This window comes from Sceloporus undulatus, chromosome 6 (genome assembly GCF_019175285.1).
Source record: "Sceloporus undulatus isolate JIND9_A2432 ecotype Alabama chromosome 6, SceUnd_v1.1, whole genome shotgun sequence".
NCBI classification, from domain to species: Eukaryota; Metazoa; Chordata; class Lepidosauria; order Squamata; family Phrynosomatidae; genus Sceloporus; species Sceloporus undulatus.
The window spans coordinates 86,348,594-86,363,542 of record NC_056527.1 but is presented as its reverse complement, the minus strand read 5'-3'; the positions used below and the strand labels follow the sequence as shown (position 1 = coordinate 86,363,542).

Here is a 14,949-nt window from a genome sequence, read left to right as displayed (position 1 = left end):
TAATTCAGAAACAACTGGAAGGCACACAACAACAGCAACCACCACCACAATCACAACAACATTCCCTGCTCCATCTAAATAATTTAGTTCTTACATATTGCACCACAAAAAATAACAGTGCTACTGCTAATTCCAAAGCACATGCAATTTATTGTCCCTATGCTGCAGGTTGTGAAGAGCTGTGGCTAGGGCAACCCTGGAGTAGAGTTACTACTAACTCAACAGATCCCATTTGATTTTGAAAGTTTAGCATGGTCAGCTCTGGTTAGTTCTTAGATGGGAGATCACCAATGAATGGCAGGTGCTGAAGGCTATATTTCAGAGGAAGGAACTAGCAAAGCCACCCCTGAGTATTCTTTGCCTAAGAAAACCCTATGAAATTAATGGGGTCACCATACGTTGACAGGTGATGTGCGCACACACACACAAAACGGTCAAATGGATTAGCTCTCAGTGGGTTACAAGAACCCTGCAATGTTGTCCAGAGGCATTAGACCCCTAAGCTGAAGCGGCTAAGAGTTAAATATGCATTAGCAACCACACAGTTGCAGAACATGTTGTGTCATGGGACCCATGGCCTTGTGCAAAGGTCAAATAATTTCCCACCCACCAACAAAAAGGTGTGAAAGAAGACTGTGTATGTGCTTACAGAAGGATTAGGTAAAATACACTTGGACTGCACTTCCAAAATCCCCTAGAAAGCACAACTTACATGGTTTGTACATTAGCACAGTTATTATTATGTGCAAGTTGTTTCTGATTTATGGTGACCCTACAGTGAACCTGTCATGAGGTTTTCTTGGCAAGATGTGTTCAGAGGTTTGTCCTTGCCTTCCCCTGACGTCTAGAGCATGTGATTTACCCAAGGTCACCCAATGAGCTTCATGGCTGAGCTAGGAGTCAAACCCTGATCCCTAAAGTCGTAGTCCAACACTCAAGCCACTAGGCCATTAGTGATCCTACACAATTTGGCTCAGTAAAAAGCGCCTTAGAACAACCTTGCCATGTTATTGACTGCTATGCTCCCAGCACTGTAGTTTCCCATGTTAATGTCTCATTAATGCCAAGGGATCTACTCAAAATACAACTAAGGAACCCTTTCACACAACAGATATATAGTGCTATGATTTTAACTGTCATGGTTGCATCCTATGGAATCCTTGGATTGGTTGTTCTGGCTGGGAGTTCTAAATGCCTCTCCCTAAATTACCAGTTCCAAGATTCTGCAAGATTTTGCCATGACATTTAAAGCAAAACCATAATATTATAAATGCATGGTGCGAAAGCTGCTGGGTCTGAATCCATCCCACTATTACTAATTTGTTGTAGTTGCATTTAATTGTACACTGTTAAAATGTGCACACATGTGTTTGTATGTGAGTGCCTTCAAGTCATCTGTCAACTTACGGCTTATGGCAAGCCCAAAGAATTTCACAATTTTTTCTTAGGCAAGGAATATGCAAATGTGTTTTTACCAGTTCCTTCCTCTGAAATATATTTAATTTCTCCTGATTGATTTTAAGTGTATTAAATAAAACATCAATATCTAAAAGGCATAGAGATTGCTGGCCAAGTATGTCAGGCCTCACACTGCTCTGTATAACAAGCCAAAGCTGTGATCTAAAACATTAGGTCTCAGGCTATCTAATGTGGAAACCTTCCAAGGGTCGTGCCTCCTCAATATGCCAGGGATGAGCACCATATTTGTGCCCTCCGGCTACAATTATTTCTTTCCTGGACATTTGCTGCAGAAAAGCAGCCAATAAGCCACAGACTGGCACTGGTTCATGGACCACTAATCTAGAATGCACCCATGATTCTCCCACGAGTATAAATTGCAATTAAAGATCAATTGCTCTGTGAAAGTTGACTCTTGGTGATGGTGGTGGTATTAAAAATCTAGAGCATTAGATCACTTGTGCGTTCTTTGGCCAATTGCTGTACATTGCCAGTAGAAGGCCTTTGGATTTAACATGTGCCTGTAGATTCATTAGCTAATACAGGCAATAAATTGTCATTTCTAATTTTAATTTTTCTGCCTAGATAACAGACAGATCTTGCTTATCTCACAGGTCTATTGTCAAGATTAACTTATTAATAAAAACAAGTGTTTTTTTAGGTACAAAACATTGCTTTGATTCCCATTTTCACTGATATCCCAAATCTCACTCCAGTGGTCATCTAGAAAGCACCTTTGCCCTCATGCATACCAGAGGCTAATAGTCTTGATCCTTTGTGCCAATGTTGGGATTAATTATCTAATTAACAGACAAGAATTGGCAGCTGGGACCATGTCACTTTCTGGTTATTATTGGCACTGAGATGGCCTCAGGTAATGTATGCAAATGAGGGGGAGGAAGCATAACAAATTGAATGTCAATGAAGATGGGTATGCAAAGATCAGTACTGCAATCTGATAGACCTTTGGACCCAAATGAAAATTATTTTTACCATTATCCAGAAAGTAATATTGAGACAGTGAACTATGACCCAAATCTAAAGTAAAACTTGTGCAATATACCTTTGAAAGTCACCCTGGGAATTAAAATTAATTCTCTAATGAAACAGCTAATTAAATTATTTACATTCCTGCTGGTCAGTTGTATCAAAATGTGCTTGAATTACTAATAGGTTTGTGTGCGAGATAGGGCTGATGTTTCAGAAGCACAATGCAGAGTATGGACCCGAATAGACAGGCCAAAATAAAGCTGCTTTGAGTCACTTTGGAGGTATGCTGTTTAAATGACACACACATCTTAAGAGGCCAGAAGCTGTGCCAGAGCTGCACTCCAGTCTTTAGGACTGGAGCGTGGCTTTGGCATGGCTTCTGGCCCCTTAGGACGCAGGTATCATTTAAACAGCATATCTCCAAAGTGACCCGAAGCAGCTTTATTTTGGCCTGTCTGTTCAGGCCCTATGTCTTCTCTCTCACCCAAGGAAGTCTGCACCTGAAAACAACAGTTCACCCTTTTATATGTTCTGTTATTTCACTTTCATACAAACCATAGGAAAGGTAAATTGGGTGGACTGCTTTCAGAATATACATGGCTAGTGAGCTGCCCACATCAGCAAAGATGTTGACTAGAACAGATAAGCTCTGCCACCACTTTCAGCCTCCCATGGATGACCCGCCCCTGCTGATGTCTCCCACACTGCTGCTAGCAGAGCTATCTGTATCAAGATTGCTGAGTGATAGAAAGCTTTCCATTCCCAGCTCCGGAGACCACTGTATGGATTATTCCCCTTGGTGAGCAAGGAAGTTTCCTTATGTGCACAATCCTGATGCCCAAGATCTGCTAAACTTTTGTTGATGTGAACCGGAATGGTGGTTCTCAGTTTTTGGCTTTCAGCTTGTGGAGCTTCCAGCCAAGAGTCGGAGATACTCAGAGCTTAAGCACACAACTAAGAACCACTGGACTAGAACATGCATTTGATTTTAAAAATTCTTTTGGCCTCAGTTGTTTTCATACATGATTGAACAAGTCAAATGCAGACACATGAAATCTGAAGTCATGTGTTCCTTAAAGAGTATTAACATCTGTTGAATTTTAAATATTCCTGATCTGCAGTGTATTATCAAGAAGCATGATTTACTTCCTATGATTTACCTCCCATGTTATGTTTCTTTAAGTGGATTCTGAATTGCAACAACTGTATCATAGGTTCTTCTTGGCAAGATTAAGGAGAGTTGCCTTTGTCTTCCTCTTAAATTGAGAGAATGTGATTTGCTGAAGCTCATCTATCGGGTTTCCATGGCTTTGATTTCAGTCCTGATCTCTCAGAACCCTAAACCAATATTCATAGTACTACAACAACACACTGGCTCCTTACTTCATGTATCATCAAACAAAACTTCTATAACTATCTATAATTTCTTTGACATTCTTTTGTTTTCAATCTTGTTTTCTATACTTATACACGAACAGAAAATACAAATCAGAAAACCATGTCTTAATTGCTACTCTAAGCAGACAACAAAAGCATGTGAGCTACATGTCTAAAAATTTTGGATCGTGTAAATGTTCTACTTAAATGCAAACTGCTTGGTTGTTTAAAAAATAATTTGTACACATACTTATTCAAGTTAATATATGAAACAGCAAACCAGGAACTGTCTCCAAGCAATATGTTAACATTGGTCTCTGGATTGTGTCTGGATATATGCCTTCAAGTCACTTGCTGACTTATGGTGACCCCATTAATTTCATAGGGTTTTCTTGGGCAAGAAATATTCAGAGGTGGTTTTGCCAGTTCCTTCCTCTGAAATATAGCCTATAGCATCTGCTATTTGTTGGCAGTCTCCCATCCAAGTACTAACTAGGGCTGACACTGCTTGGCTTCCAAGATCAGAAGGGATCTAGTGCCTTTAGGGGATTTAGGACATAACTCACAAACAAAATTGTTTTTTGTAGACCAAGGTTTAGTCAAGCTGCTATTTTGTAGCAGAAAACACATCTTTAAAGTAACCCCACTTATTTAGGAAAAAATGTTTGACACAGATGAATTTTAAAGAGATTTATTAGATACCCTTTGAGCACTATGTACACAGAAAGGCAGAAATTATTTCTTGGTTTCTTCCTCCTTAGACAGGGTTTTGATGATTTCCTCTTTCTTGGCTTGCAGACGTTCTTCACGGCGCTTACGGGCCTCCTTGGTCTTAGACCTCCGGGCTTCAGCCTGGTCACTGAAACAGAAAGGAAGAGTATTTGTAGGCACAGCACCAATAAATATGCTTTGATATTTTCAGTACAATCAGTACATTATTTAAAGCTGAGACAAAGATTCTCCTCTGCCAAGTTCTGAATACTCTATTCTCCTCAAATTTGAGAGAGGGCAAATGCAAAGGCCTTTCACAGAGAATTCATACATGTTATCTATGCAATGACTTGGAGGTTTCTCTCCTTTTTCCCAGCAAACAAAGTAGAACCCTAGCGACCACCCATGGCAGGATGAGCAATGACAATGGACAGTTACCCCCCAGCTCACATCACCACCTCCTGGCCCTCTTAACTGAAAGCTGGCTTCAGCCATATCATGCCTTCTCCAACTAGGGAGGTTGCAACACTGATAAACCTCAACTGTACAGTTCAGTAGACAGCTGGCCTTGTCCATGCCATATCCCCCCTAACTAGGGAAACCATGGCATGCTTAAAGCACAGACAGACTCAAGAAGCTCAAAGAGTGTTTCTTGAAATATACGATCTGATCAATAGATGAATTTTCCTTCTCCATGCCCTTCCCAGTCAAGAAAGGGAGGAGCCAGGGCTGATAACCCATGTTCTTATCTTTAATTACTGATCAGAAATAATAGGGATTCCTCTCACAACTCCAAAAGAGACAGGGCCAGGGTAGTTAGAACTCCATGGTGAACCCTGCCTTACAGAAGTGAACTGTTCAAATTAACCACCCAACAGCTAATTGTCCTTATGAATTGTTAGATGGAAGAAAGGAAGGTTGTGAAGTTATACAGCACTGTTTTTTTCTTGTTCCTTATCCTGTAACTAGCCTGTAATTGTTTAGTGCCAAATGTGGTTCTTAACAAAAACAGGAGACAAAGGACAGAGACAATTCCAAAGATTATTTGAAACCTAAACGGAAAAAAAATAACCCTGCCTAATAATAAGATTAGGAGATACTTACGCCAGAAGCTTCTTGCGAGCCTTGTCTGCCTTCAGTTTATGGATGTGCTCCATCAGGATCCGCTTGTTCTTGAACACATTACCTTTCACCTTCAAGTACAAACTATGGTACCTAGAAAAGACACAGCAAGAACTGAGCATGCCTCTTCCAGAGCACAAGAGACATTACAACACTGTAATATATCCCCTTAAACACACCAAGTGGCCTTGTCTTGCACCAGCAAAATGGATTCAGAGGCCTTAATGCAGCCTCATTCAACCTACTGCACTCTTAAATGTTTCGGGCTGCAACTTCCATCAGCTCCAACCAATATGATCACTGGTCAGGGATGATGGGAGCTAGACTATCTTAATGTAATCCAACTCAATGCCAGAATCTAGCATGTGTCTGTGTCTTCATGTTGCCTGTCAACCTATGGCAACCCATGAATTTTATCATGTTTTAAGCAAGAAATTTATCAGTTTCTTCCTCTAAAATACAACCCACAGCACCTGGTATTCTTTGGCATTCTCCCCTCCAAGTACTAATCAGGGTTGATCCTACTTAGCTTCCAAGATCTAGTGCCTCTAGAGCAGTGGTTCCCAAACTGTGCCCTTTAAGAGATTTTGGACTTCAGCTCCCAGAAGCCTCAGCCATGTTGGCCAATAGTCTGGGATTGTGAGAGCTGAAGTCCAAAATCGCTTAAATAGCACAGTTTAGGGAACACTGCTTTAGAGTATTTAGGCCCATCTAGCATACTGCTCAGTAAACTAGCCTTATTCAACTCTCAACATGGAAAGACAAATCCCTCTATGAAGTTTTCTCTTCCGGTGTTCCTGTGAAGCAAATGTACAACTCCAAACCTGCTCTAGGTGACCAAGGAGGTAAAAATACATTTTCCCCAGACTTACATGTGGCGATCAATCTTTTTGGATTCCCTGTATCTGCGAAGCAGACGCCTCAGAATCCTCATTCTTCTCATCCAAGTCACTTTCTCAGGCATACGGGCATTGGCAGTACCTTTTCTCTTACCTGGCAAGAAATAACATTTAAAAAATGGACATCATTTTCTCTACTTTTTAAGTAATGAGGAGTTTGCATTTCTGCAAACGCTTCCATAATATATATTAGATACCTGTTGTCACTCATGCAGAAGGACTTTCTAAAGTCATTTGTCTCATGAACTGAGGACAGTGAAAGCTGGGGGAAATAAATACTTACCGATACCCATGTGCCTGCCCTTACGGCGAGCCAAGGTGTTTTTACGGCATCGTGCTCTTGAATGAACGGTCACTGGTTTACGGATGATCAGACCATCTTTGATTAGTTTTCTGATCTGCTGACCTAGGAGGTAAAATATAATGATCATAGATGTTACACATTACTGTCAAGAAATCTACAGGTGCGACTTCTCATAAATGTAGGTAGATACATTGATGCTCTACTCTATAATTTCAGTTTTCCAAACTAGGTAAGATCCAACACACCATAGCCTTAAAATTGTTTCCCTCATTCAAAATAGTTTTGGTCTATAGAGTAGTCGCCGGAATTCACCTAACAATAATTAGCAGAAAAACGTTCCAGAATCTGCACAAATGAGAAAGAAGGTACTCCAGTTAAATACAGATTAACTGAACATCTGGACCAACCTTGTTTTTAAGCAAAAACTGTTCTCAAGACATCATAAGACAATACAAATACAGTTCAAACAAACAAGCTGCATGCAAGACAGCTCGTGAACATGGCAAACCATCACTTACGGGAATTAGCGTTTGCTATTTCATTGGTCTCATTGGGATCCAGCCAGACCTTTTTCTTGCCACAGCGCAGAACGCTGGAGGCCAGCCTCTTCTGGAGCCTTAGCATACTGAGGAAGAAACAAACATCACAGGAAAGTCAGGGATTTAACAGACAAGCAAAGGAAACAGGAGGGAAGTTCTCATAACTTCATTTGATAAAACTAAAATTAAAATATGTTCCAACAATTTTCGGAGGCAATATTGCACTCCCTATATGCAACATCGCCTTTTCCTTATTCCATTATTTGATATCTGCCTTCAGCCACACAGATAGAGTGAACAGGTGATGCATTTTTGCTTCAGGAAAGCCAACTATTTTTATATCATTGTTATTCACATCTTCTCTCCCCCAATCCTGGGACTCAAGTTGTGTGAAATATATCTAGCTGGAAAAGATGTTGTTAAAATACAGATCAACTTTCAATGTTTTTTGACAGCTTATAACACAGCTAAGAAAACAGTCAAGAAGCAAGGTCACTAGGTGTGCATCTACACTGTAGAAATGACTCTGAAGAACTGGATTCAAATCCTAGCTTGGCTGTGGAAACCCACTGGGCAACTTTGGCCAAGTCACACTCTCTTAGCCTCAGAGGATGGCGATGGCAACCTGCTCCCCCAAGAAACCTGCCAAGAAAACCCCATGATAAGTTCACCTTAGAGTTGCTAACTATTTGAAACAAGTAACAAAGCCTTCTCTGTAATCCAACTCAATGCCGGAATCTAGCATGTGTCTGTTTCTTCATGTTGCCTGTCAATCTATGGCAACCCATGAATTTTATCATGGTTTAAGCAAGGAATGCTCAGAGATGGATTTGCCAGTTTCTTCCTCTGAAATACAACCTACAGCACCTGGTATTCTTTGGCATTCTCCCCTCCAAGGACTAACCAGAGCTGATCCTACTTAGCTTCCGAGATCAGACAAGATCTAGTGCCTCTAGAGCAGTGGTTCCCAAACTGTGCCCTTTAAGAGATTCTGGACTTCAGCTCCCAGAAGCCTCAGCCATGTTGGCCAAGAGTCTGGGATTGTGGGAGCTGAAGTCCAAAACCCCTTAAAGAGCACAGTTTAGGGACCACTGCTTTGAGGCATCTAAAGTATACAGATTATCATGCCCATGATAAGGTCATGTTAACTACTTGAAACAAGTAACAAAGCCTTCTCTGCTGAAGAGTGGTGGTGCCCCACAAAACTACAAATCCCATGGTTCTGTAGGGCTGAGCTATAGCAGTTCAAGTGATGTCAAACTAGGTTATTTCCTCAGTGTAGATGCACCCCTAAGACTTGTGCTTGCTCCCCTCATTTTCCAACCTGTCGCTCGCCACTTTGTTGCCACTGAAACCCCCTATTTATTCTTCATCAAATCTCTGCTTTAACAGCAGAACTGCTGGGGCTCATTCATGAAACGACCTACGCAGGGCATGCTGTGAATTGCCCTCAAGTTGGGGACATCTCCAAGATCCCTCATCCTCCGCTGCTCTGGTTCAGCCCCAACTGAGTCTGACATGTGCTCTTCCTCTCCTTCTGCTTCCATCTACCTTTCCCAGCACCACTGTCTTTTCTAATGAGTCCTGCCTTCTCATGATGGGGCCAAAGCACATTATACAGCAGGCCCTAGGCATCCACTGGAGTCCTGGTTCCAGCCTTCTCCCCTATGGATACCATAATGCTCAAGTCCCACTGAATACAATGGTGACTAAAACGGTGTCCCTTATATAAAATGGTTTGCTTTTTGGGATTCCTAATCTGTTGGATGCTTGAATCCATGGGTTAAAAAGGCAGTGGATATGGAAGGCTGCCTGGTTGGCTGTCCTTAAGCCTTTTGTGGGCTTCGCCTGCATCTGTGGCTGGCATAAGCCCCGCGACAAGCTCCCAGAATTCCATAGCCTTAAGCTAGAGAGTTAAAGCGGTTCCAAACCGGGTTATTTCTCCAGTGTGGATGCAGTGCTTTCTGAAAAGGCTGCCTGGGCTTCCATGGGGCCTAGGCCTTTCCTCCCCTTCAGTGTTTCACCCTCTCTCCCTTCAAAGCCTTCCTATTTAAATCAATGTATCTTAGCGAGGATAACAATATAGCCCTCGCTGTGGAAACGCAAGGCCTCCCCTCCCCGTCTTTCACCTCATGGCGGCAGCGCCGACGGCACCGAAAGGAAAGAAAGGCGACGCGGAAGGGGCGGAACCCGAGCGAGGCCTACATTGGACCGTACCACTCGCCTCACGACGTCGCCGCCTTCCTTTCTTAATCTCAAAACCTCAGCCCTCTTTCTCCGCCACATTTCTTTAAATGCTTTCATGTTAAAAAAGTAATAGTGGTAAAATAAACAGCGAGACGTCGGCAAAAAGCATTTTTATTTATATGTTCCCCCCTATTATAGCAGGATTGGTACAGTCCGAAGTTCGACTGCGCCTGCGCGGAGGTTTGTCATCTGGGAGGGGGGGCTTTCGCGAGGGAGCTGATGCGCCAAATGGCCGCCGTGCGATTCCTGCGCATGCGTAGAATGGGTTTGCTGGGAAAGTTTTTTAATAGGTTATTATAGAGATAGGAAAATATAGATCGTATTGTTTGGGGACTCCGTTTTTAATTGCTGTGGGATGGAAGTACAATGTGGTCATTGGGAATAATGGCCTAAGGGATACTATATTGTTTTAATGTATTTTGAGCATTTTAATCTTTTTTTAAAGTATTTGATATTTTTTTTATTTATTTACGGTATTTATACCCCGCCCTTCAGCCCTGAAGGCTCTCAGAGCGGCTAACAGATGCTATTGTTTTTAATTAGACGGTTCCCTGCCCACAGGCTTACAATCTAAAAAGACAGCATTGAATTTGTTTTCATTACTGTAGTAAATTAATTTGATATTAACATATTGTTTCTGTATGGGTTTTTTAATGTCGTAAGCCCCACTCTAGGGAGAAGGACAGGATATAAATAAATAAATAAATATAATAATAATAATAATGGAGAACTGGTCAATGTGGTGTAGTGATTTGAGTGTTGGACTATGACAGTTTGGATGGAGCCTTATATGCCTCTGAGAAAGCAACCAAAAATGGCTCCCAAGATAGCCCAAAAGTTGGGTGCTTACGTGTGAGTCTAAATATTAGAAGTCTGTGGCGAAGTTACCCGGATGTTGAGCTGGAATTGGACTTGCCTGGACTTGTATGAAAAGATTGCGCATGCGCGCACAGTGTGATGTGTTGAAATTACCAAAGGTTTCAGAGACATGACATCATAGTTTTTGGTAGTTTGTCTTAACAGGACACGACTAGCTCTCTAAATAACATTTATGGCTGTGAATCTACCTGAGAGAGCTGCCTTAAAGCTGTGGTCCTCAAACTGTGCTCTTTTAGAGGTATTGGACTTCAGATCCCAGAATCCTAGACCATTGGCCAACATGGCTGAGGCTTCTGGGAAATGAAGTCCAAAAAACCTCTTAAAGGGACCACTGCCTTAAAGCATCCCCTCTCCTCCCCAATTTTTTTTCCAGCTGCAAATATTTCTTGAATACATTTATTTAATTTATTAATGTATTTAATATGTTTATTTTATATTTATTACATTATATTTATTGCATTTCTATCCAGCTTTGTACTGTATCTGAAGATACAGGCTGGTTTTCCTTTGAAATTCTTTGGTGCGCTCCATTATACAACATATATTTGTAATACTGAGGTGGACTTCGTTTGCAAAATATAGAAAAGCTGTATTATAAAGCTAATGGCTTATGTTTTCTTGCTTGTTGCTTGTCTAGATAATAATAAGCTGCTTGCTGAAAGGTCAGTGTGTAGACATGTAAAATGCGTGTCTTAGCCAGAGTTTGCTGAAGGAGGAACCGTATTAAAGGGTTGCGGCACTAAGAAGGTTAAGAACCACTGCTGTGGACTCCCCAAAAGTAAAAACGAGTGTGTTTTGTCGACTTTGCGTTCAGATTAATGTTGCATTATTTCTCAGTGACTCAAACATTGTCTGAAAAACAACCCACAAAAGCAGGTTTTTAAATCCTGTTTCTGCACAGGATTTAACCAATGATAAAGTCCTGTGTGTGTGATAGTCCTATGTCCAATGTCCCTGGCTTCAGTCCAGAGTTCTTCTGGCGCCCAATCAGTTAGGCTTAATAGCGTTAATCTAATTTTTACATCCTCTTTAAATTCTACAAAGATGTTCTTCGGATTTTATGTTGTATGATGACTTAGTGCTCTTCTTCAACTTAAATTTTTGGGTATATTAGCAGTTTATGGCCTGTGCCACAATCTGCTCCTCTCATCTATAAACCAAGCTGTAAACTCAACATGCTTCAGAAGCTACATAGGGCAGTAAACTCATAGACAGGGAGGGACATTCATGAAAGAATGCAGGGGAAAACAATGTTGTCTGATGGCAATACTGATATTCCTTTTGACATTTATGACAACAAAATGTCAAGGTAGAAATCCTGCCTACCTATTCATCTCCCTGAAAGCATTACTAGAGTGTTAGATGATTTATCCAAACAACTAATATTTTTATCATGGGCTTAAATGGGACAGAAAGTTGTTAAATGAAATATGTGTTTATTACTATTACTTAAGCAAAATTGATATTACCTAAGAAAAGTTGCACATCTCCCCAGGTACTTTTTCCTCTCATTACAGATGCAGGTTTTGAAAAAGGAGAGCATCCCAAGATATACTTCAGGATAAGAATTTGATGCCCAGTTATTCCCTTAGGCATTGGAGTCCTTACCAGTTGATCTTAAAGGTGGTAACTTCATGTAGGAATGGTTCACATGTGGTTGGGTAACTTTCTTGCTTGCAATTCTCATCAGCCTCACTTGATATAGCTAAGGGATGGCAGGAGCTCTGGTCAAAAATACTTGGAGGGCCAAAGGTGCTTCAGCCCCAATTTAAACCTAAAGCTGCATTTATACTTCAGAAATCATGCAATTTGATACCACTTTAACTACCATGGCTCAATGCTGTGGAATTCTGGGATCTTTAACTTTCCCGTCAGAGGACTCTGGCACTACAACAAACTACAAATCCCAGGATTCCATACCATTAAACCATCGCAGTTAAAGTGATGTCAAATTGTATTATTAGAAGCCCTGCTGGCGCAGTGGTTAAATGCCTGTACTGCAGCCACTCACTCAAAACCACAAGGTTGTGAGTTCAAGACCAGCACAAGGGCTCAAGCTCAACTCAGGCTTGCATCTTTCTGAGGTTGCTAAAATGAGTACCCAGACTGTTGGGGACAAATTTGCTTACAGTTGTAAATCGCTTAGACACTGCTTAGGCGGTATGAAGCGGTATATAAATGAAGCTTGTTTGTTTATTTCTGCAGTGTAGATGCAGCCTAAGAGCTATTGTCAGGGGTTAAGAGACATCGAGGAGGCTTACAACTGTTGCCTGTGTGGAAACCTGCAAGGCTGCAGTCTCCTGCATTGTCATCTGCTTCCCCAAATATTGGCGTGTTGAAAAAGATATGTCTCTGCTAAAGTAGCCAGTCGTATCCCCAAACACCTAAGAAAGACTGTGAAACATTTCAGCACATCTGCAAGGCATTTCATACTTCCCTCAGTGTTTCTAGACCTTTTGTTATGGTTGATCTGGCGTGCAATCTTACTTTCTTTTCAATGCCTTCTACCTTCCCTAACATTAGCGTCTTTTCTAGTAAGTCATGCCTTCTTGTGATGTGGCAAAGTGGAATTCAGTTTTAATCAGGTTCAAGGAGCCATTTGTTTGTCTTTTTGGCTGTCCATGGTGTCTTCAGCACTGGACCTCATTCAGAATATTCAAAGTTTTCTTTAAAACAGAGAAGGTTGGAGGAGAAGCCAAAGGAAAACCTCAAGAGGCCTTAAAGGAATGAAGCGGAGCCAGAATGTCTGAAATTTTGGTAAAATTGCTCAAACTGTTCCCATTGGATAGAGGTTACTGTTGTCCATTTGAGGGCCATAAATCCATCCAGTTTTGGGGAGTTGGAGCGACTGGGGGAGCACTAAAACAGCCTTGGAGTCGTATGTGGCTTGTTTACTCATATCTTCCAAGTGTCCCAATCTGGCAGGGAAAAACCTCACTAATCCTCTGTCATCCCATTTTTTTCAGCTGCTTTGGAAATTCCCAGTTTCTCTCTCTTCTTCCTTCCTCCTCAGCTTACTTCAGTTGCAGCAAGCTGAGTTCAAAGTGCAAAAAATAGTTTTAATTCAGCGCTAGAGAGGAGAGGAAGGAGTGAAATCTTGCCCTTTCCAGTGGGTTCCGGAAAAAGAAAATTGCTGAAGCCTCTCCCAATTTGTATGTTTTTCCTCATTAATAATTTTTGCCATCTTGACCGCACTCTGTTTGCTTGGCCACGTGTCCTGCTTTTCCTCTGAAATGTTAGAAGGTATGCAGACTGTATTTTGTCCAGAGACTCCTCTTTAGTTCTGTTCTCACTAATGAACCCTGACTTTGAAATATACCATTCTGTGCTACGCATTGCCCAGAGGTCCATGTTAACATTTCGAAATAGTGGCAACATCATCAACTATATGTGGCCTATGCTGTTGAATAGTACAGCTCAATATGATTGCCATGTGAGCTTAGTGTAGCTTTACACACTGCACACAGCTTTCACGGTCTCCAATTTCCATTACACACCTGCCGCTATCATCTTCCTAATGTAAAACTCCCTCCTTTCCCTCTTTCATCCTGCTTGTTGTTCTATTGCAACATCTTTTTTGCTATTTTGTCCATCAAGAGAGAACTTGGCTGCTGGTGGAGGAACTAATGAAAGCAATGAAATCCGGGAAACAGCTGCAACAAAACAAGCTGAATTTCTTCTCTGTGAAAACCTGCTACAGACAATTACACTGTAGAAGCTGGGCAGGCGCACATACACACTTGTATTCAAAAGGGATGAGCTAACCTCCCTGGAGAGTGATTGAAGCCTCAGATAAAACTAGGGAATAAACATTTATTCAAGGAAGTTCACCACTAATTCTTCCTCTTTTAGTGCCAGCAAGAGGAGCTGTGTCAAGATTTCCAGTGCCAAAAGCAGACCATCAAACTACTCGATAAATTCTATTACAGACATCTTCCTTGGTTTGCTGGCACTGCAAGCTCAGGACTTGCAGATACTTTCGATCTGTAGGAGCTGAGGTTGAGCAAGGTATTCCAAAATCGGTTGGCAAAATTCTTTCATCTGGTCTGAAATACAGAGCAAGTATATTAGGGGAACATGCAAGTGAGGTATTTACAGAGTGCTCAGATTTGCTCCATTAAGCTCTAACATTGCAAGTATATTTAGGATTTCAACCATAGTTGCCCAGTAACAGCCAGCATGGCATAGTGATTTGCATGTTGGACTAGGACTCCAGGAGATCTAGGTTTGAATTCCCACTCAGCTATGAAACTCATTGGGTGACCTTCAGCAAGTCATATTCTCTCAGCCTCAGAGGGAGGCAATGGCAAACCTCCTCCAAATAAATCTCCCGGTCAGAGTCAACTTGAAGGCACATAACAATAACTTGATCTTAACTAATGATGAGCAGAAGAGAGTAAAGTCAAACCTGAGAGAGGGTATA

At 41.5% G+C, this 14,949-nt stretch overlaps 1 protein-coding gene across 1 annotated transcript; it reads right to left on the bottom strand.

Annotated features, from left to right (window-relative positions):
• Positions 1-4,500: 4,500 nt before the first annotated feature.
• RPL19 (ribosomal protein L19) lies at positions 4,501-9,677 on the bottom strand. Its single transcript, XM_042476949.1, has 6 exons — positions 9,530-9,677; positions 7,380-7,486; positions 6,841-6,963; positions 6,531-6,651; positions 5,641-5,751; positions 4,501-4,684 (listed from the first exon to the last, which is right to left on the bottom strand). The coding sequence occupies exons 1-6, from the start codon at positions 9,532-9,534 to the stop codon at positions 4,561-4,563; spliced, it is 591 nt and encodes a 196-aa protein (XP_042332883.1). The 5' UTR covers positions 9,535-9,677; the 3' UTR covers positions 4,501-4,560.
• Positions 9,678-14,949: the final 5,272 nt, after the last annotated feature.

What these genes read in the sequence shown, in the direction of transcription:
- RPL19 (XM_042476949.1), bottom strand. An exon ending in AATAGCAAACGCTAATTCCC is followed by an intron (nt 6,964 to 7,379) that starts GTAAGTGATGGT and finishes TTTACCTCCTAG; the next exon opens with GTCAGCAGATCAGAAAACTA. An exon ending in AAAAAGATTGATCGCCACAT is followed by an intron (nt 5,752 to 6,530) that starts GTAAGTCTGGGG and finishes TGTCTTTTCTAG; the next exon opens with GTACCATAGTTTGTACTTGA.